At 52.9% G+C, this 21831-nt stretch overlaps 6 protein-coding genes across 6 annotated transcripts; 2 read left to right on the forward strand and 4 right to left on the reverse strand.

The window, feature by feature from the left end:
• Positions 1 to 20: 20 nt before the first annotated feature.
• PODANS_3_11575 (uncharacterized protein) lies at positions 21 to 821 on the reverse strand (the record flags this gene model as incomplete). The annotated part of the gene is made up of 2 exons (XM_001903432.1): positions 21 to 492; positions 712 to 821. 2 exons carry the CDS (start codon positions 819 to 821, stop codon positions 21 to 23), a joined length of 582 nt encoding a protein of 193 aa, XP_001903467.1.
• Positions 822 to 2731: 1910 nt separating this feature from the next.
• On the forward strand, positions 2732 to 3770 carry PODANS_3_11570 (uncharacterized protein; the record flags this gene model as incomplete). Its single annotated transcript, XM_001903433.1, has 2 exons — positions 2732 to 2839; positions 2883 to 3770. 2 exons carry the CDS (start codon positions 2732 to 2734, stop codon positions 3768 to 3770), a joined length of 996 nt encoding a protein of 331 aa, XP_001903468.1.
• A 201-nt stretch (positions 3771 to 3971) lies between these two features.
• On the reverse strand, positions 3972 to 7279 carry PODANS_3_11560 (uncharacterized protein; the record flags this gene model as incomplete). Its single annotated transcript, XM_001903434.1, has 2 exons — positions 3972 to 6864; positions 6984 to 7279. 2 exons carry the CDS (start codon positions 7277 to 7279, stop codon positions 3972 to 3974), a joined length of 3189 nt encoding a protein of 1062 aa, XP_001903469.1.
• A 905-nt stretch (positions 7280 to 8184) lies between these two features.
• Positions 8185 to 8835, reverse strand: PODANS_3_11550 (uncharacterized protein; the record flags this gene model as incomplete). The annotated part of the gene is made up of 1 exon (XM_001903435.1): positions 8185 to 8835. The coding sequence occupies one exon, from the start codon at positions 8833 to 8835 to the stop codon at positions 8185 to 8187; it is 651 nt and encodes a 216-aa protein (XP_001903470.1).
• Positions 8836 to 9365: 530 nt separating this feature from the next.
• On the reverse strand, positions 9366 to 10472 carry PODANS_3_11540 (uncharacterized protein; the record flags this gene model as incomplete). Its single annotated transcript, XM_001903436.1, has 1 exon — positions 9366 to 10472. The coding sequence occupies one exon, from the start codon at positions 10470 to 10472 to the stop codon at positions 9366 to 9368; it is 1107 nt and encodes a 368-aa protein (XP_001903471.1).
• Positions 10473 to 11393: 921 nt separating this feature from the next.
• On the forward strand, positions 11394 to 18910 carry PODANS_3_11530 (uncharacterized protein; the record flags this gene model as incomplete). Its single annotated transcript, XM_001903437.1, has 6 exons — positions 11394 to 14349; positions 14415 to 14847; positions 15039 to 15260; positions 15328 to 15878; positions 15932 to 16834; positions 16944 to 18910. The coding sequence occupies 6 exons, from the start codon at positions 11394 to 11396 to the stop codon at positions 18908 to 18910; spliced, it is 7032 nt and encodes a 2343-aa protein (XP_001903472.1).
• Between the last annotated feature and the right edge of the window lie 2921 nt (positions 18911 to 21831).

The raw sequence follows: 21831 nt of genomic DNA on the forward strand, positions 1-21831 counted from the left end.
AACTACCTCTGCTGACCAGATCATATCGTCGAATGATTCTGCTCGTAACCAGCTCCAGCGTACTTTGTCTTCACCTTCTCCTCCCCATCTTTCAACCTCCCAAAAACATCAAACACCACACCCCACCTCACCAAGTTCAATAACGCCGACGCCAGTACCCCTCCCCAAACCAGATCGTTCCACTTCCCAAATTCCCAAAACGCCTCAGGTCCCAAACCCTTGTAGACGGACCAAATGTGGCCGTAATCCGCCAACGCGACCACGGTGCAGTACCCCTTTACCACGAATCTGTCCTTGCTGAAGCAGCAGACGACAGCCAAGCCGGCGAGGAGGAGGAAGACGTTGATGAGCTGAAGGGTGACGATCTCGGCCTGCGGAGAGAAATCGGGGGGCTGGGTGGTCTTGCTGGTGTAGAGCAGGTCAGGCGGAAGTTGGCGGTTGAAGTAGCTGTAGGCGCCAAAGCTGATTATGGCGACGCGATAGGCTTCGAGGCTGTGTAATTTGTCAGTGGTTTGGGCTATAGAAGCGGTTGGGGGGGGGGGGGGTTGGGTAACGAACAGCAGCAGAGGCTCAATCACGCCAAGGACGACGAGGGGGAAGGTTGGGAGGATTGAGCGTGTTATTTTTGTGGTGGGCGCTACGACGGTGAAAAATGTGAGATAGGGCAAACAGGGCGGCAGCGACAACGGAGAGAGCTGTTACATAAAACACAATGGCGGAATCTTCAACGGCTGTTTGTTGGTTGGGAAGGAGCAGGCTTGTGTCACATGATTTTCGTGAATGCGGGTTGGCTGTTGGGACGATGCAGTTGTTGCTCGCATGCAGTTAGGGTTGTCTGGGTTGGGGTTCCAACAAATCAGGAGTGACCCCTTAACTGTGGATACGATTCTCCCCACGGGTTTGTTTACTTTTGCCTTCCCTGGCAACAGCGATAAGGTCCAACCCTATCCTTGCCGCCGACGGTTGCACTTCCTGATCCGGCTGATCTCGTATCCTGGCATAAATTGTGCAGAGCTTGCTGAGTAGCGTTCGGTATGGAAAATGACAAATACGGTATTTCAAGGCCTCGGCCGGGACACTCAGCCAAAACTCCTGAAGACACTCAGACTAACCATAACCGGCAACTACCCCCACAAGAGACTTCAAACATCGGTTTTCGTTGAAAACACTGCAAAAAAGCAGGTCCCAAAATGCAAGGCCACTCTTCCACAACTGCGAGCAGTTTTCTAACCGACCTAGCCCTACATTAAATAAGTGATGAAGGCCTTGAACTATAGAAAGCTATATATATCAATACACCAATGCCCTCTCTTTGCAACTCTGGAAAATATAATCTATAAGCCTTAGCCGCGGGGAGGATCTAGTGTAGAGACTGTCAAGGACTTCGCAGTAGACTATATACATAGCAAAGGCGTGTTTTTACCTATGTTTTAAGGTTTTTGGTATGTTCGAACACTCTACCGCAGTCTGAACTGACCGTTGTGGGGCCCTTTACCAGATATAGTTAGCTGAGTGTCTTCAGGGACTTTGCTTGAGTGTCCCTAGCCGGGCTCGCGCGAGATTCAGCGACCGGGGACCTCTAAAGCCCGTAGGCTATGACGGTGGTTAAGTCCACAGTGGTCGAGACAGGGACCACATATCTCCCATTGTTGTTTATCGATTAGTTGAGAATCATTTACCCCTATTAGTCCCTTCTCATCCCATTCTGCTAATTCGTTCATTTGACCCGAGACCGCCACAGGGTGTCCCCGTCCGTGCATCGTAAGGTCGACGGGATCGGGGCCCGGCGATGGCATCCGGTTCTTCCCCGTGGTGGTGATCCTGGTATAATCGACAAAGCGGAGGAGTCGGCTCCAGAACTCATTCTCCACAGTCAGCCCAGCCAAGCACCACTCCCAGAAAGAAGCCCAGGCCCTTTATGGGCGTCGATTCCGTATGTGAACCGCTCTTTCGGGAGCTTGAAACTTACCTGTAGATCAGTTGCAACCTCGAGACCCCCAACTCATCCCCAGAAACACGGCAGCCGCCATGCAGGAACCTTTCTCGATATCCGCTCCATAGAACATGATAACCACCGCTCTCGAGACAGCTCGCAAGGCTAACGAGAATCTGGCACTGTTTCACCACCGCCTTTCCAAACTGAAGCAAGCCTTAGGGCTTGGTACTTCTACCGCTGCTTATTTTAGAACCCTCCATCGAAAAAAAGCTTGACCTAGACCCTCGTTCGCAACCTTCTCGCTAAGCACGTCGCTTACTTGGAGCGATGTGACCAGAAATGGCGCAGGATCGAACCGGGATCGGTGATTGAAGGAATTCACCGCTTAAGCGCCATGGCAAAAAGTAAAACTCAGCAATAGGGTTCGGTATATACATAAAATCTGGGAAAATCCTGTATTTGTATTGGGGGTCCTGAATACCGTCTTTTCCGTCTAGACAGCTAACCCGATTGGGAAAGGATCCTGGGAGTGGGGCAGGTAAAAATGCTGCTTTTTCTAGAAAAGTGCTGACCTGGGCCGTGCTTTTTAATAGACTACCTAGCTTAGCACTGTCTAATACCGTCCGGGCCTGACTGTGTATGTAAAAGACCTAGCCGGGCTTATCTCGCGCCATCAAAAGCGGAGCGGCTCCCAAGAACGACCGGCAACGGGTTCCCGGCTTCTCTCTTGTTTGATTCAACGACGACTGAGCAAACCGCAAGCCGCCCAAATCCAAGTCCCACAACAGACAAAAAATGTCTGAAGCAATAACCAACCAAGCAAGAGAGATCCTCGGCGATCTCACCACGACCTTCACAGCTCCCGAACCCTGCTGGACACCAGCCCACCACCTCGACCTCAACGTCGGCTGGCTAGGCCAGACATGCGGACCGACAGACGTCCAAGAACGCCATCTGCTGGCCCCCGACGACAACAGGCGCCCCAAGAACGAACTCAGCCTTCTTCAGTTGGGGATTCTACTCGCCCGGCCTCGAGTACCCGGTAGGCTATCACTCCGCATGCACCGCCAGCGCCACCTCCCAGGGCTGGCGTCTCCAGTTCAGGATAGAGGCTGACGAGACTTTTGTCGGCTGCTGTCCATCCGGCTTCGCCTGCCACAACCAAAACGGCCAAACCTGCATCTCCAATGCCCGAACAGCCACTATTTCGACGTACCAATGCGAAAGCGGGAGCCAGATCAACCTCGCACCCATGACCCTCCCCAATCCAACAAGGTCTCAGGCGTACATCTACGCGCCCATGATCCAGCTCGCGTGGAAGCCCTCGGACCTCCCGCCGTCCCAGAGACCAATCGTTACGTCAGCCCCTGACGAGCCCTCCGGCGGCGGCGGCGGCGGCTTGTCGACTGGAGCGATAGTCGGTGTGGCGGTTGGCGCTGCGGCGGTGGTCATCGCTATCGTAATTGGCACCTTTTTACTGTGGAGGATGAAGCGTCGCGGGGTTGCCCGCGCTGGGCCCGACTCAAAGATGGAGGACGCCCCCACGGGACCGAGTACGCCTTCGCCTGGATATCCCACCACCGTGACCGAAGAACAGACAAAGTACTATTACTCTGGCCAACCCAATCAGCAGTGGCACCCGGGGATGAAGGAACCCCAGGTCACGCCATACGAACTGGGACAGTCACATGCGCCGGTCGAACTGAGTGGTGCTCGGTGGGATATAGATGGCAGGGTGGAGGCCCCCGGCCCTGAGATCAGACCGACAGAGCTAGAGACCCCGCAAGGGACTCCGCCAGCCGGGAAGCCTGCTGTGCTGCATCGATCGGAATGATTGGGGATAAGCTGGATGAGAGGACAGAGTGGAGGGATCACATTGAGCAGAGGTAATCCTTGGATACCTTCTCGTAAATCCCCCGGTATCAACGTTGCGTACATATTTATTTGGTAATAGCAAAGAGATGACTTTCTTTTCCTCATCCCGAATTTCTTATAGATTTCGAGTTGCACAGATAAACTCCGTAAGCAGGAAAGATTATGGTAGCTCTGCCCGATTCCCGTCTGTTCCCGTCCTCGCTGGGTACAGCGCTTCCGACCCTGCAGCCAGGGTTCCATCGTCTCTCACGACAGGCCTTGGATAGGGATAATATGTGGATGTCGTCCCACTCATCGCACTGACACCTGATGAGGTGTACGTTGACATGATGCTGCTTGGTAGCGGGGGCGAAACCCTCATACTGGAAGGGGGTGATACCAATGCGTCCGACGGCGAGGCAGGGCCGCCATAGTTCGATGGGGTGTATCCGCTGTAGTATTGGGAGTCTGGCGGTGAGATGGGGGCAGGGGTGTATGGGCTCAAATATGATGGCACCAGCCCCTGGGAAGGCGCCGGTGGTCGGTACGGGAGAAATCGATGAAGAATGGGGACTTGTTGCTGTTGGTTGCGCGAATCAGTAAGGGGATTAGGCGACGGTTGAAAATACGGCGCTGGACGTGTCGACTCTCGTTCATCGTAGTATTCTTGGTTCCCCAAGTCGTGTTCTCCGTCTGCGGTTTTGAGGATTTGTGGGATTGCGGGTGGTGGTCTGGAAGGGGAAGGTGGCGGCCTCACTGGTGGCGATGGAGACGGGTTTGGCGCAGTTAACCCTTCTCTTTGGTCTACATACTGCTCGTTTGTCCTGCTGCGCGTGTCGTCGGGCAGTTCGGTCACATTTCCTTGTCCGACATTGAGAGGCATGGCTGAGCTAGCGAGATATGTTACGCGCTGATACTCAGCATTCTCTGTATCGATAGCCATGGTGAGCAGATCCAAGATGCGTTTGCGCTGCTCGGCGGTGGCGGTCGAAGCAAAGGAGAAACTGGAAAGCGTGCCGAGATTGGTGGCTCGCGCTCCATTTCCAAGCAGGCTGGCGACAGCCTGGGAATGGCCTGCAAAAGCTGCTCGCCTTAGGGGGTCCCAACCTTGTGCATCAACCTCACGCACAGCGCCTCCATGTTGAAGCAGCGCCTGTATCACTTGGACGTGGCCACCACTGGCTGCCAGACACATCGGTGCATCCGTAGCCCCCTTGACCATGGCGCCACTGGTGAGTAGGAAGTTGGCAATCTCTGCATGCCCGTCTTGACACGCGATGGCGAGAGGTCTGATCGCCTTGTTGTCTAACGAGTCGACATGAGCACCACGGGCGACCAGGGCCCTGGCTGTCCTGAGGTTTCCCGTGCGGACAGCAATGTGCAATGGTGTTTCGCCGGTCATGTTCTGCACATTACAGCCTGCCCCTGCGTTGAGAAGGAGCGCTACTTCACTGTGTGTTGCATACTGACATGCATAATGTAGGGGTCGATTGCCCTCAAGGCACTCAGCTTCGAGGGATGCCCCTGCCCTGACCAGCTTCTCAATGACCCCGAAGCTCCTGCCCATAGCGGCAACATGAAGCGGGGAGCGGCCGTTAATGCTTCGAGCATCTAGCTCCGTCTTCTTATTAGCGATCAGAAGTCCGACCGCCTCTTCGTGACTGTTGTAGCTAGCCCAGTGCAACGGGGTGAAGTCACCAGCACTTCGTGTCCTCGGGGATGCCTTGTGCTGGAGAAGCAAATCCATCACGGTCTTGAGGCCTGCTCTTGCGGCTGTTGCAAGAGGCGTGAGGCTCTCCTCTTCCTGGGCCTCGAGGTCGGCTTTGGCGTTGAGAAGAGTCCCAACCACAGCGATACGGCCAGAGATGCATGCAGAATGAAGTGGAGTTCTCATATGTGAGTCTTTCGCATCCTTGTTGGCGCCTAGTTGGAGCAGAAGTTTGGCAATCTCATCATCACCCGCCTCGCTGGCTGCATGAAGTGGTGTTTTTTGGGCCTCATCACGAGAGTCGACCATGGCTCGCAGCTTGGCCAGGAAGCGAATGGCATCGAGCTGCCCATGATCGCAGGCAATCCTCAGGGGCGTTTTTCCGTGGGGGCCACGGACATTAATGTCCGCCTCTCGGTCAAGAAGCGTCGCCATGACGTGGCAATGGCCATTAGCAGCTGCCAGATGGAGGGGCGAAAGCTTTCGTTTGTCCTCGGAGTGTATGTTGGCCCCTTCTGCAATCAACAGCTCGACAACATCGTTGTGGCCGCAGTGACAGGCGACGGCGAGAGGGGTTCTTCCGGTTCCCTTGTGAGGGTGGTCCAGATCCGCCCTCCTCCGAATCAGCGAGGCCATTTCCACATGGTCACCCCGTTGAGCCGCAACAATCGGCTTCGGTGGTGGATGGTTACCGTCGGACTGGAGGTACATATCTGTGGCTACGAGCTCGCCGGGGAATCGGATACTTAATTGAGACTTTGGCGACATTGTCGCGGCCTCCTTGTTAGCGCGGGAGCTGCTGCTACTTGATAGTCTTAATCGACCAAATCGCTGGCGAATGGTGGAAGGTGGTGACTTGGACAGAGTCTCGGCCGACAGTGATGTGGTAGAAGAGACGGCTTTCCCAAGGGAGAAGAAGCCGCTCGTGTTGGAGCTCTTGTCGCTAGCAGGGGACACCGGCGAGGAAGCTGGACTGTATGGCAACATCTCGAATGGCATGGGCCGTTGCCACGTGGGGTCTCGGGAATCCGGGTAACTGTTCTCATGGCTGCGACTCGGGGGTCTGACGTGGATGCCGAACAGGGGAACAGTGTCGGGAGTGCTTTCTGGGAAGCTATCAATCCTGCCCAACCTTAAGGATGGCACGGGTGCCGCTTCGGTTCCGGCAATAGTTGAGCGTTCGGTATCCCTGACTGTGGACTGCTCTCGGACCGTGCTGGTGTCTTCGCGGATCTGTTGGAAAATCTGGCGCGCCGCGGTTTGTCGGAGGAGGCTATTTTGTTCTGAGAGGCTCTGGCTGTGGCATCGTCCGTCAGCTTGTGTCAGTATGCGGCGCGCAATTGAAACCGAAAGGCCTACCAGTATGCTGCATTGAGGAGTACCTGAAGCGCCAAGATTTGTGAATCAAGACGCTGTTCGTGTTCCTTGATCGTCGAGTCGATGAAGAGCTGTTTGAGGCGGGACACAACCGAGTCTCCCAGTAACCCCGCCACGTCCTGGTCCAGCGCTTCGATAAACACCTGGCATCCCTCCATGGCCACCCCCAAGCTATCCCGCATCTCGTCACCATTAGGGCTTGTGGATGCATTCAACTCGGCCCAGTCCTTGACCTGCGCCAGCGCGGCCCTCACTGTCGATAACTTTGCGATCAGGAGCTGGAGCGACCGTGCGCCCTCGGACCATCGCTGCTTCAGGGAATGGAGGTTGGTGGTGACGCGGGTGATGACAGACACAATCTCAGTACATGCCGCAACGGCGCCAAGAATCGAAAGGGGCTCCATGGTCGAGCTTTAAAGAACATCGGCAGAAAAGGAGGACCGCACTTAGCAACAAACGAGTGGGAGCGGAGGGGGAAAAGACAAGAATCAGGTGGACGAGGCTCGGTGATCATCCATTGGACTCTCCATGGAATTAACCGCCCTCAGCCGCAGCAGCAGAAGGTGGGGTGATAGCGCTGGGCACGGGATTTGGCAACCACGACATCTGCACTGTGACATTGGGGGTCAGGGGTGCTCAGCCTTGTCTCGGTTCCGTCGGGTTGGCTCACTCTGCAAGGGGCTCTTGGATCCACTACTTCATACTCTCTGGTTGCCGCCTCGATAGATTGAAAGGACGAGTGTGACCTTTTTCTGAGAGAACAAGAACTGGCATTTGAGATACTAGCCAATGGAATCGCAAGCACAGGATGATGGCTTGAGGTAGGGTGTAGGCAAGGCAGATTTAACATCGGATCAGGAAACTCGGTAAGAGCTGAATGCACCAGTTGGGATATGCCGATTACATAGGTACTATCTGTCATACCACACAATTCTTCTTGTTTCCGTTTCCACAGTAATCCTTCTTCGAAAGACAACAATGCTTATTCTTTATCCCGAACCCCTCTTAATTCTCCTCATAATCATAAAGGCTTCTTCTCATCCTTCACCAACTGTCTTGGACGCTTATAAAGGCCATTGCCCACTCAGGCTGTCGCCTACCTGCTACCCATCGCCACTAAAACCTGGTCTCTTCAGACGCAGCCCAGGTATTATAAGAAGATTTCCCGTACTTTCTCTTGTACAACACCGACAGCTTTAATATGAACTGCAATTAGCCGCACTATCAGTGGAGGAATAATTACTATTTACCTCGTTATCTTCTCTTTCCCTTCAACTCTTCAACTGCAATTTGAAATCTGCATCCTCTCTCATACAACCCCCCTCTCAACCGGCAAACAGTCCCCAATCCCTTCCCCCCTTTCACAACCTGCCGGACACTCACCCCCAGCACACTGCCACCCAAACTGCCTCTTACTTTCCTCCCTCCCCACTCCCCCAAGTACCACCTCCGGATCCTTATCCCTCATCCCAACTCCACTCCCAATAACCTCTTCGCTGCCAATGCCCAACTGTCCCCATCCCAGCTCTATCAGCTCTTTGATGGAAACCCCATAGATATACTCCCTAAGCCCCGCCCACCTCACCGCAGCAGCACACATAGGGCAGCTTTCCGCGTTGGTGTATAGCGTTAGTTGCTTGAACGCCGCGAGTGACTCGGCGGGTGTCATGTTGTACGCAGACGACACAAAAAGTGAGGAGCAATTGCTTATAGCTGCCATCTCGCCGTGAAGAGTTGGATTACCCGTGCGAGAGTTTTGGTTGGCGCCTGTGCAGATCAGAGTTCCTTGGGGGTTGCCGGTGGTGTGGTTGACGATAACACTGCCAAAGGCGGCGAAGGGGCAGGGATGGGAGAGGGCGAGGGTGTTGGCTTGGTGGATCCAGTATTCACGGACTGATAGGGGGATGGTATTGTTGTGGCATTTTGGGGGATTGGGTGTTGATATGAACACGGCGTCCATGAGTGCCGTAGCTGTTGAGAGAAGCAGCACCAGTGAGGCCGACCAGGTTGGTGGTCCCTTGCTCAAACGTCTGGGTAGCCACGAACCCGCCAAACACCAGCGGCACAATAATGAGCACTTCTGGCTGTGCAATGCTCCCGCGCAGGGTAATGACGACAAGAGCCCCCAAGACGGCGCACTGAAAGCAGATGGTGGTGGTTTGGATCGAGACCGCTTCTTCCGGGAGCGCGATGCCGGCAACCAAAGTTACAATCCACTGGCAATACGTCCCAGTCCGAGTGCCGATGCCGTACAAGTCCTGTGTGGCTAGGATCTGACAGGAAATAGAAGTGGAATTATCTCCCATAATTATTTTTCGGCGAGTATGAAGTTAGGTAAGGTAGACAGCCCCCTGGTCTTACTACCAAGAAAATAGATCATTCGAGGGTCATTCGAGGTTCCGTCGCTCTATTATTGACAGGTATTAAGAGACAACTATATTTTAATATTGAAATTGATAAGCACTTTCCGGGAAAAAGCAACAGGAGGGGTTAACAACTGTGGTTTAAGGGATTTGGGCATGAGTAAAATACGCCTTTTGGCATATTAGCGGGGTTCACTCGACTTTCGGCCCAGTCGGGGTTGTCTGCAGCGACCTGGCTGAGCCTGTCTTCCCGCCACAACGGGGGCGCTTGCCATCGGCGGGAGGAACCACGTTGCTCAAAGTCGACCAGCACAATGTTGTCGTTCTCGTCTATGACTATGTTATCGGGCCGTAGAGCCGAATGAAAGGATTTTGCGGGGCCATAGAGATGTCCAAGGGCCAAGATGATTTGCCGGATCCATTTTATCTTGGTTTGCAGGAGGAGAGGATGGTAAACGGCCGGCTCGGACTGGTTTGTTGTGAGCCACTCAAGAAGGGATCCGCCAGGCAAATACCTGAGTATGAAACCGCACACAATTGGTTGCTCAGCACCTGAGACCCGGCGAGTGACAATGTACTGCGGTCGGCTCATGATGTTGGGATGCGGGGGCATCCGCAGGAGCTCACGCATCTCATGATACATGCTAGCGACGACCCTAATGACACTCTTGAAGATAACCACTTCACCGCTGGGTAGCAAGACTTCTGAGATAGAGTTGTGGAGGCGACGTCTAGACCGTAGGACGTCGAAATCGATCAGTGGGGGTAGCTCCGAGCTCGCAATGTAGGGCTTCCAGAGCTCCGTTAGCCGTGACATAGGAAGGTATCGCTTATGGAGTTCGTAGTTGGGCGCAAGCCATATTCCGGCGGCGTCGCCCGTCATACCGTTGGTGTCATCAAGCCGGAATCTCGACCCGATAGTCACGCCCTGGAGAACATGCCTAAGGTCCAACCTCATGCTCCATTTATTGAGACGAGACAAAATGTCTTTGGCAATCTCTCGTATCTCTCTTTCCTCGATGCCCGAGTTTTTGCTATCCGATGCCGTGGTCAGAGTCCGGGCGTAGTGGCTGTTTGGCTCTAGATAGCATGTTAGGTGGTAGGCCGGGTACTGGAGCCTGCTTTGCACTGGCGAAACATAAATATTGGGGACGACGTCAGTGTCGAACTTTTCGAGCCACCAACTACTCAATGGAGACTTAGAGACGTCACGAAGGATTGCATCCACTGTCATGGCGACGGTCTTCGTGCGCGAGGAAGAGGCAGTGAAGAGGATATTTTTTTGTCCGATAGTAGGTGATAGTGGTTGGGTGGTGGAAGCAGTGGAGATGATTTATTCGTTGGAGAAGCGGAGTCGAAGGGAAGTTTTATAGAGGCCACGGCAGCTCTCATGTCAACCCACTGGCAAGCCATAACCTCACCATTGTTTGACAATAGATATACCTTGACGTATCCATAGTTTGCTGCTACTGGAAACGATAGGCTAATTTCCAACGCCACAGTCACATTTTCTTTCGGATAATACTGAAAATAACATGAACAGTAAGGAGGGTAGGGTGCGACTTGTTATTGCGACACCCCATAAGCGAGTCCGGAAACAGCAAAATATTTCCCTCGATTGGAGAGAACACACCTCGGGCAGCTGTATTAGAAACGCCACACGGGAGGGAGCGGCTGCATCCCGCAGGGTAAATCCTGATGACCAAATCTCCAAACAAGGACACCAGGAATATCAGGTAATTCAAAAGTCTGGCTTTCAGTGTTCCAGTCTTGCGCAAAAGATAGGCTCATCAGGCATCTTTTGCCTTCGATGCAGTGAGGCCCGCCGCCAACACAGCCCGAGACGCAGCACAACAAGCAATGTGATTCGTTGTGTTCAAATGGCGGTCGTCCTCGTTGGCCAAAGTGAGGCTTTGCGGGGCCGTTGACCGGGTCGCACAAAGCGGGATACAGCAAGTGGCATCATGGACCTATGAAAACAGGCATGCTATCCGTGTGCAAACAGAAGGGTATGCCTCCGGGTTTGAGGAGGAAGGAGGACGACGGGGCTTTTGATATCTTAGGGTAACCCCTTGAACATGACTGTGATCTTTTCTCCCAAAGTTCTGCACACAACTCTATCCATCCTCTTCATCCCACCTTTGTTGAATCAACCATGGCGTCAACCGACAACTCAGTAAGAGCCAATCGCCTGCGCACGCTCTTTCGAGAGACCGTTGCTGGGACTCGACCTATCAGGACTCCCCAGAGTGCCCAGCTATTCCTCGAGGCCGTTCGAGGTCAAGAGAACCCCAGTGCTTGCGTCGAAACTATCGTTGGGAGCACTGCCGGTGTTGACTCTGTCAGGGACTCGGTCCGAGCCGATTTGTCGTTGCGCTTCATGATTGCCAGTACGCTTCCATTCCTGCAGTACCTGTCCCATCCTGGCATCAAAGTTCTAGCCGACGGGCAGCTGTTGCGGCACGTCCTTTTGGCCATTGCGCAGCCTCCGACCGTATGGAATGCTCTGGTCAAGTTCTTCAAAAACCACGAGATCCCTGATGCCAGTCTCTGCGGCTTCGCTTGGCTGGCTCTTGAGCTTGCGCTTCTCCCACCCACCACCAACGTGAATGTGATTGATGATGTGAGGGCCATCTCTGAATCCAAGGGACTCCTCAAGTCAGAGGGCCATGTGACGCGCGAGTATGGCTACCTGATTCAAAAGGTGTTGCGCATTCGGGGCTCGCCTGAGGAAGGTCTTGTCGGGAATGCGGGACCCGGAGGGCGACACGACAATGACCTGGCCGACTTTCGAAGAATTAGCATCTATCCCACGACTGACGAGTTCCTGTCGACTCAGCTCCCGTTCTACCAGACGGCGGTTGATGTGCGCGAGACTGACCTGGAGAAGCGACCGAGTGTACATCTCGACAACCAGTTTCGCCTGCTGCGAGAGGACATGCTGGCCGAGCTGAGGGAAGACCTGCAGGTGGCCATGGGCAGCAAAAAGGGCGGCAACAATCGGAGGTCGTTCATGCTCGGCCGACTGGATCCAGTGGGAATTGACGTGGGCAACTTGCAGCCGAAGGGAAAAGCCAAACCATGCACCCTTTTGATCAGGTGCTTTGAAGGGTTGCACTTTCTCGAAAAGATGAAGCCCGAGGAGCGGAAGAAGTACCTCAAGGACGAAACAAATCTCCTCCGCCACCAAGCATTTGGTGTCCTCTGTCGCGACAAGGAGATCTTTGGCTTTGCTTTTGTCGACCGCGACGTCGACAACCTCGCCAAGTCACCTCCCATCGTTTCACTGCAGTTTACCGACGAAAATGGTCTTCGCAATGCCATCCTCGCTCTCACCCTGCCCAGACGCGAGTTTGTGCAGTTCATCTTGGTCGGCACCCCAGTCTTTGCCTACGAACCCGTTCTGTTGGGCCTCCAACGATCCGCCGACATGCCTCTCATGGACCTGCTGGTCAACCCCGCGCTCATAGCAGCATCTGACTTCAGCATCCCCCCCAAGCTACGGCCTTTGGTGGCCCAGCTTGTTGAGGACAGTAGACATCTCGCCGGCGAGGGCACTGTGGACCTTGACACCCCAACCGGCACCATCTCGATTGACAAGTCCCAGCTGGTGGCCCTCATGACCTCTTTGACCAAGCCTGTGAGTCTCGTGCAAGGCCCTCCAGGTACAGGAAAATCCTTCATCGGCGCTCAGATTGCCCGTTGTTTGCACAAGGCGGGCTTGAGGATTCTCGTTCTCAGCTACACAAATCATGCCCTGGACCAGTTCATGGAGGATCTTCTCGATGTTGGAATTCCTGACACCGCCATGGTCCGTATCGGCTCCAAGGCGAAGTGCACAGACAGGACCAGCGCCCTTCTTCTTTCTGCGCAACAGGGCAGTTATAGACGCAGCCGGGATGGTTGGGCTATTGTCGACGATCTCAGGCAAAAAGCAGCCAAGCTGGCCACAGAACTCCAGCAAATGCTACAGAGTTATTTACATTCACCATTTCGTTGGCAGGAGATTTCAGAATACCTAGAGTTTTCGGATCCGGATGCCCACTTCTTGCAGGCTCTTCAAGTTCCCGAGGGCGAAGATGGGTGGCGGCGGACCGGCCAAAAAGGCAAGGAAATCGAGGAAGACTATCTGTTCAAGCTGTGGATGGCTGGCCAAGGCCCTGGCATCTTCAAGAATAACATCCCCAACATTTCCCGTGGAGTCTGGAAGATGCCTCACCCGATCCGACTGAGCCATATTGAGAGATGGACCAAGGCCATGGCTGAAGAACGACTACACACGTTGCAGGAGGTAGCACGCCAGTATGGAGATCTTCAGAGAGACTTGGAGATCCAGTTCAGTCAGTCTGATAACCAGATCGTGCGTCAAAAAAGCATCATCGGTTGCACCACTACCGGCGCTGCCAAACATATTCGTTTGATCCGTGCTGCTAAACCAGATGTCATTCTGGTGGAAGAGGCCGGAGAGATCCTTGAGAGCCACATTCTGACGGCACTCTCACCCACCGTCAAGCAGCTTGTTCTCATCGGTGATCACAAGCAGCTGCGGCCCAAGATCAACAACTATGCATTATCAGTTGAGAGAGGTGACGGATTCGACCTGAATCGATCTCTTTTTGAGAGGCTGATCCTTCAGGGAGCCAAGCACGCCACTCTTCAGAAACAGCACCGCATGATTCCAGAGATTTCCTGCTTCGCCCGCGAGCTCACATACCCCGAGCTTCTCGACGGCCCCAAGACAAGCGGCCGCGAACGCATTCGTGGGTTGCAGAATAGAGTTGTGTTTCTGAGCCACACGAAGCCGGAAGACATCGACAGAGCGGTCAAGGACCGCCGCGACCCGGGTGCGAAAGAGAGCAAAAAGAACCAGTTTGAAGCCGAGATGGTCTTGCGTTGTGTCAAGTATTTCGGACAGCAGGGCTACAGCTCCAACCAGATCGTCGTCTTGACTCCCTATCTGGGTCAGCTGCGTGTTTTGCGAGACGTCTTCTCCAAGAACAAGCATGATCTTGAAATTAGCGAGATGGATAAAGCTGAGTTGATCAGAGCCGGATTGATCTCAGAGGCCGCCGCCAAGGTTGACAAGAAGCCTGTCCGGATATCGACCATTGGTGAGAGCATCTTGACATACACCCACAGAAATATTGCAAAAGAGACTAACACTTGACGACCACAGACAACTACCAAGGAGAGGAAAGTGATATCGTTATTGCTTCCCTCACGCGTAGCAACAGCTCTGGTGATGTCGGTTTCATGTCTGCCCCGGAGAGACTCAACGTTCTGATCACACGAGCCCGCAACTGCCTTGTTCTTATCGGAAACATGGACACCTTCAAGCAGAGCAAAAAGGGTAGAGCGGCCTGGGCTCCTTTTTTTGAGCTTCTGAACAAGAACGGCAATCTTTACGACGGACTTCCAGTCCAGTGCGAAAAGCACCCATCGACTCTGGCATTGTTGAAGGAGCCTGTTGATTTTGACAAGTATTGCCCCGACGGGGGGTGCACTGAGCTTTGGTATGTTGTGGCCCCGAACGTTTCTTTTTTTTCAAAACAGTGGCAGGGCCACTGTTCAGCATATCCTCTTTCCAGCATTGGGGCTTGGCACTCGGCGTAACATTGTTTTCTTTTCTCTTCTTTTTCTTTTTTCTTTTCCTTTTATTTTTCTTTTTTCTTTTCCTTTCGTGTTTTCTCTTTTCTCCTTTTCCCCCCCTCTTCTTGGTCTCGTTTTTTGGTCTTTTCCCTTTCTTTTTTTTTCTTGCGTATTATCATTACCACCCATGTTGTGGCCCCTTGGCTTCTAGTCTCTATTGCAGCTCTATTATTCTGTTCACAAGGTGCAGGGCTAACTGGATTCTACACAGTGATACACTCCTCAAATGTGGCGTTCACAAATGTCGATCTCGCTGCCACCGCGTTGACGACCACTCCAGGACGGAGTGCAATCAACTTATCAGCCGAGTTTGCGCCAGACAGCACAAGGTGAAAGTGCGATGTGGGAGGCAGAATGAGGGATGTGTCAACTGGTATGTTTTCTTCCTCCACGCGTCCATTGGTGATTACGTTACGCGTTGGAAACTCCAACTAACACAGTAGCAGCATCAAAGAGGATAAGGAAATGGAGCGCAAGGCCAAGAGAGATTTGAAGCTGGAGGAAGAACGCAGAGCACGCGAGGAGGAGTACGCACGCACCTTGAAAGAGATCCAAGACGAAATTGAACATCAGAGGCGCGTCAACAAGTACCATGCCGAGGAAAGGAACCGGAGCGAGACCATTGAACAGCAAAAGGCAGACCTCGAAGCGTTGAAAGAGGCCGAAATCAAGCTCCGTCAACAGAACAGGCAACGTGCAGAGGCGCAAGCCCGATCAAAGGATACAGCCACTTCCAAGAGCACCAAGAAAACGTCAGCCAAGTCTTCCGAGGAGTGGACAAGTGAGTCAAAGGCAGAATGGGAATTTCTGAAGCAGTCGGAGCCAGGGACTTACAGCAAGGCACTTGATGAGCTGATGGCCATGATCGGGCTGGAGGATGTCAAGCAAGAATTTTTGAACATCAAGTCAAAGGTTGATACGGCCTTGCGGCAAGATGTATCACTGGCCAAGGAGAGATTCAGCTGCTCCATGCTGGGGAACCCCGGAACTGGTAAGTCACCCATGCTATCTCACTCTTCGGGTCTAATCTCTCTCTCTCTCTAGGAAAAACCACTGTGGCCCGTCTGTACGCAGAGTTTCTCACGGAGCTTTGCGTCATTCCGGGCAACTGTTTCGAGGAGAAGACCGGTGCAGGCCTGGCGAACATTGGTGTTTCTGGTTGTACCAAGCTGATTGATGGAATCCTCAACACCGGCGGCGGTGTTCTTTTCATTGATGAGGCATACCAACTCACGTCCGGCAATAATCCTGGTGGCGCCGCTGTTCTCGACTACCTTCTGGCTGAAGTCGAGAACCAGAGAGGCAAGATTGTCTTTGTCCTGGCTGGTTACAGCAAGCAGATGGAGAGCTTCTTTGCACACAACCCTGGACTGCCAAGCCGATTCCCAGTCGATATGACTTTTGCCGATTACACCGATGATGAACTTTTGAGAATACTCGAGCTCAAGATCAACCACAAGTACAACGGTGCGATGGACTGCGCCGATGGCCTACGTGGGCTCTACTGTCGGATTGTGAGCCGGCGTATCGGGCGAGGACGGGGTAAGGAAGGATTCGGCAACGCGCGCGCTGTTGAAAACATGCTGGATATCATCTCGAGGCGCCAAGCCAATCGTTTACGACGTGAGAGGAAAAAAGGTGCCAAACCAAACGACCTTTTCTTCACTAAAGAAGACCTTATCGGTCCGGAGCCTGCGGAGGCTTTGACCAATTGCGCCGCCTGGAAAGAGCTTCAACGGTTGATTGGCCTTCAGTCTGTCAAGGATGCTGTTCGTTCGCTTGTCGACAGTATTCAACAGAACTATGTGCGAGAACTGGAGGAGAAGCCACCTATCGAATACTCTCTCAACAAGGTTTTTATGGGAAATCCTGGCACGGGCAAGACGACTGTGGCGAAGTTGTATGGGGCTATTTTGGTGAAACTCGGTTTGCTCTCCAAAGGCGAAGGTATGTATTCTGTCTTTTGGTCTCTGCGGGCTTGGAATCTTTGAGTAACCACTTCAACTGTTCTGGGCGAGAAGCTAACTGTCAACAGTTGTGGTAAAGAACCCGTCAGACTTTGTTGGAGGTGCTCTGGGCCAATCAGAACAGCAGACCAAGGGAATTTTGGCGGCAACTGTTGGAAAGGTCTTGGTCATTGACGAAGCCTATGGTCTTTACGGAGGAGGAGGCAGCCACGGCTCAGTCTCGGACCCCTACAAAACCGCTGTCATCGATACCATTGTGGCTGAGGTGCAGAGCGTCCCCGGAGACGACCGCTGCGTCCTGCTTCTGGGCTACAAGGATCAGATGGAGACAATGTTCCAGAACGTTAACCCTGGACTGAGCCGGCGGTTCCCCATTGCTTCTGGGTTCAACTTTGAGGACTTCTCGGACGAGGACGTTCGCAAAATCTTTGACCTCAAGCTCAAGAAGGCGGCATACCAAGCCACTCCCCAAGCCGTTGCTGTTGCCATGGAGATGATCAAGAGGGCTCGCAATCGACCCAACTTTGGAAATGCTGGCGAAATCGACATCCTGCTCGATGCAGCCAAGGCTCGCCACCAAAGACGTCTCAGCAGAGGCCAGGCGAAATCGGATAGTCTCTTCGAGGCCGTGGACTTTGATGAGAATTTCGACCGTGCAGACAAGTCGACTGCCAGCGTAAAGCAGTTATTTGAGGGCACGGTTGGGTGTGAGGAGACTGTGAGGCTTCTCGAGGGATACCAGGAAACAGTCCGCACGCTCAAGTCGCTTGATATGGACCCCAAGGAGAACATCCCATTCAACTTTCTCTTCCGAGGTCCACCTGGCACTGGCAAAACGACGACCGCGAAGAAGATGGGCAAGGTATTTTACGACATGGGATTCCTGTCAACTGCAGAAGTGGTGGAGTGCTCTGCTACTGACCTCATCGGACAATATGTCGGCCAGACGGGACCCAAGGTGCAACAGCTCTTGGACAAGGCTCTTGGGAAGGTGCTGTTTGTGGATGAGGCGTATCGTCTCGCCGAGGGACATTTTGCCAAGGAAGCCATGGACGAACTGGTGGATTCCGTCACCAAGGACCGCTACGTCAAGAAGCTGATCATCATTCTGGCGGGCTACGAAAAGGACATCAACCGCTTGATGTCCGTCAACTCGGGCCTCACCTCGCGCTTCCCAGCTGTGATTAATTTCCGATCGCTGACCGCCGATGAGTGTCTGAAACTTCTCTGCGAATTGCTCGGAAAGCAAAGGATGGGGCTCAAGAGCAGAGACAAGGATTTTGATCTCACATGCCTTGTTGCAGCAACGGCTACCTTCAGGCGGGAGGTCATCGCCTACTTTACCCACCTCGCCGCCCAAGACAACTGGGCCAGCGCGCGCGATGTTCAGAGTGTGTCCAGGGCCATTTTCAACAGGATGTTGACAGACAAGACCGGGCTTGCCAGTGGCCGTCTGGTGCTGACCGAGGTCGTCGTGACTACCGAGCTGCGGACCATGCTGAATGAGCGGTCTTCTCGAAGCAACTTTGATGCGCCAAAGATCGACATCCAGGAGATACTCCGTCGATCGCAAGCCCCGCCGCCGCAGGGACTTTCTCATCGACCGGCTACCCGTACCACCACTGCCAATGAGATTCAGCAGACAAAGGTTGCAGCAGAACCGGTTGTTGAGGACAAAGAAGAAGAGCCACCCACTGTTCCCGAGATCAGCACAACGGACCCAAACAACAAAGACTCTTGGATCAAGCGAGACGCAGGTGTCAGTGATGCGGTCTGGGAACAGCTTCAGCGGGATCGTCGGGCGGAGGAGGAGCGTGAGGACGAATACAGGCAGCTGTTGGAGGCCAAGGAGAAAGCGACTGAGGAGGCGAGGGAGAGGATTGTGGCCAGGTTGTTGGCGGAGGAAGCTAGAAGAAGGAAGGAGGAGACAATCAAGGAAAATTTGAAGGCCATGGGCGTTTGCCCTGTTGGGTACCCGTGGATTAAGCAAGATACGGGGTACAGGTGTGCCGGAGGGTCGCACTTTATTGGGAATGTTGATTTGGGAAATGTGTGAGGTTCCGGTGTTCACGCTGTACTCTGTATGATGCTGGCAATTTGTGACACAAATAGGAACACCACTTACACCGCTCAATGGCAACAGCCACTGCTTGATCAGGGTCGTGGATTAAGTACATCGTTAGGTATTTCTATCTACCTACCTAATTACGTACTCTACACAAGAGAAATAATAGATAAGCTGAGATAGGAACTTTTCTAGTTCAGATAGAGTTAGGATAGGAACTTTTATAGCTCGGATAAATTAAAAATAGGAGGCTTTATAGCTTAGCTAAAGCTAGGATAGGAGTTTTATCGCTTGGATAGAGTCCTATTGAAGTTTGGATTTATAATTAAAAAAACGGTAGGAAGAAAGTTATTGCGTAATCTTGTTAAACCAGATCGTCCTTTACTCTACTTCAAGTTTCCTGCCATTACCTCCTCGGAAACCTTGACCAAGGCTTCGTTGTCAGAGGTGCCGTGGTTACTAGTTTTGGACAACGTGGACGATCCGAAGCTTATTGGTTCCTACCTCCCTTCAACAGACTCGGGCTCTATCCTCATGGCCGTCAGAAATACGTCGACACATTTCACGCCAGCAAAATAGACTTGGGTTGTTCAGCCGCTCGGTAGGGAGGAGAGCCCTACGCTTTTAATGAGTCAGCTTGCCCTCGACGAGGCGATCACCAGCCGAGCGGAGGAAGATACCAAGGCAGCAGGCGAAATTTTCAAAGAGCTTTGCGGCTTTCGTTTGGCTATAACTCAAGTCGCCGGATTCGTCACCAACGCAAATTGTAGCCTGGTTGAGATGGTGACGATGTTCAAGAGTTTGTTTGATGTGAAGGCCATCCTTCAGAACCAGCAGGGACCCGTCGATGCCTTGTAGCACGAGCACACCCTATCCAACGTCTGGGATGTCACGTTTTCGAGGCTCAAACAGCCAGTCAGAGATCTGCTTGGAGACGTGGTGGAATGTAACCACCGGCGCATGCCGTGGTATTCGGTCGAGAACCCTTCAATCACCTACGCATATGGCGGCACGGAGAAAATTGTAACTAAGCTTGTAGTTAAGTTGTATTGCAGAAATCCAAAAGGGCCGGTTGGTGTAGTGAAGCTATGGTGTTGGACCCGTGATAATGGTGAAGATATGGGAAGAAGCGATGAAACAGAGGGATCAGAACGTCTCCCCATCTGACCTTTCTATCATCAATCACTCCTCATCCCAATAGATTGTGCCTACCTTGTAACCACGCTCAAACACGCCCGTTTCGAATTCTCATCACGCTGGTCATATCTCAAACTCCATCGCTCCACAAAGGTTCTCATGTACTACATCATTTCCATAGAGGTTCTCAACCATCTGCATCAAGGTTCTCATACACCCATGCTTAAAGCAAGGCACTATGCATCCCCCTTGCGGACTCGACTTCTTCACCATCCATCATCAACAACAACAACCTCAACCACTAATCCTCACAAGGTTCAACACAGTACTCAACCCTCCCAACCCATTAACATGAGCGAGAACAACCCCCTCTCCCAAGACCCTCAGTCCCCCTCCTAGCCCTACAAAGGCGAAGATCACCATTTCTGCCTCCAGCACCGATGTCCTGTCAAGCACTACCACAGCTCGTGACGAGGACGCCTCCGAGTCCGACTCCAGTTACGGGAGCTTCCCGGATTTCAAATGCAACGACGGAAACAAACCTAAAACCCCAGCTGTCGCGGCTTGGGAGGATAGTTCCGGCAACACACGACGTTAATGACCCAGCCGCGGCGTGGCACTGGAGCCATTGCCCACTGTGATATTGGTCCCAGCTGTAGGGTCTAGAATGGCGGGATGTCGACAGCGTTGGAAGAGAAACTCCAGAAAAAAAAGAAAGAAAAAACCGTGGTGATTTACATTGCATGATGTTATGGAGCCGAGCTTGGGGGTTCACCGAGTTGAGCTGGCTGTCTGGAATATGTAGTAGATATTAGTGCAGCTATGCGAAGGACGTTTTCCCAAGGTAGCAATCCAAGATTTTGTTCTTTTAACATTGTGAGACCAGCCATAGTGACACCCCGACACGCTGACAAATTTTCCTCCCCGAAAGGTTGCAAAGACGCCCTAAACATTATTATCAGACCCCCGAACTGTAAGCCCTGCAGGGCTTCCACTTCCATCGTCCCCGTTCAGCTGGCTTCCGTTCATGTCTTGCGCAGATCTGTTATCTCTCTCTTCATGATGTGACACTCTTGGATGGGCGCTAGTCGATCCACCAGCGTTGGGTGGCGTGTCGCGAGGCCATGTGCTCACTCGAAGACGCGGGGACTTATCCCGTCGCCGTTTATCCCAGGACCGTCGACCCGCGGTATTGCGTCGCTGCTCCTGTCCCATTTCTGTGAAGAAGTGAACAGTTTGTATTCCATTCCCATTGGCATGCCTGGTAGGTTTCCCCTGATCTTTGTCCTCATCTTGGGAGTCCTTTCCGTCCCTGCCTTTCTTTCCCTTCCCATCCTCTTTCTGCTTCTTCTTTTGACTTCGTTGGTTCCGACGCAGCTTCTTCGCCCTCCTCACCTCTTCCTTCATGTCCTGCACCATTTTCTCCGTTTTCTGCATCATCGAAGTCGAGCACCACTCGTCACTAAAGGTGAGCCAGAATCGATAGAGACCGGAGTATATAAGCACCGAGGTGGTGAACAGTTTGAACAGAGACCATATGAAGGCGCGAAGGAGGTTGGAAAAGGCAATGACTACGGAAAGGAAAATGACGCCAAAGGAAATGGGCACTGCCGTAGGTTAGGCCGGGAAACTACAGAATAATCCGGGGAGGACTTTGAGGGGATCTTACAAATGAACTTTAGTTGCTCCCATACACTCCATGGATTATCGCTGCCGCCAAATTCGTAATTGTTCATGCCAAATATCGAGGCAATAAATGACAAGGGGAGCTATTG

The sequence above is a fragment of the Podospora anserina genome, chromosome 3, assembly GCF_000226545.1.
Source record: "Podospora anserina S mat+ genomic DNA chromosome 3, supercontig 3".
NCBI lineage: Eukaryota > Fungi > Ascomycota > Sordariomycetes > Sordariales > Podosporaceae > Podospora > Podospora anserina.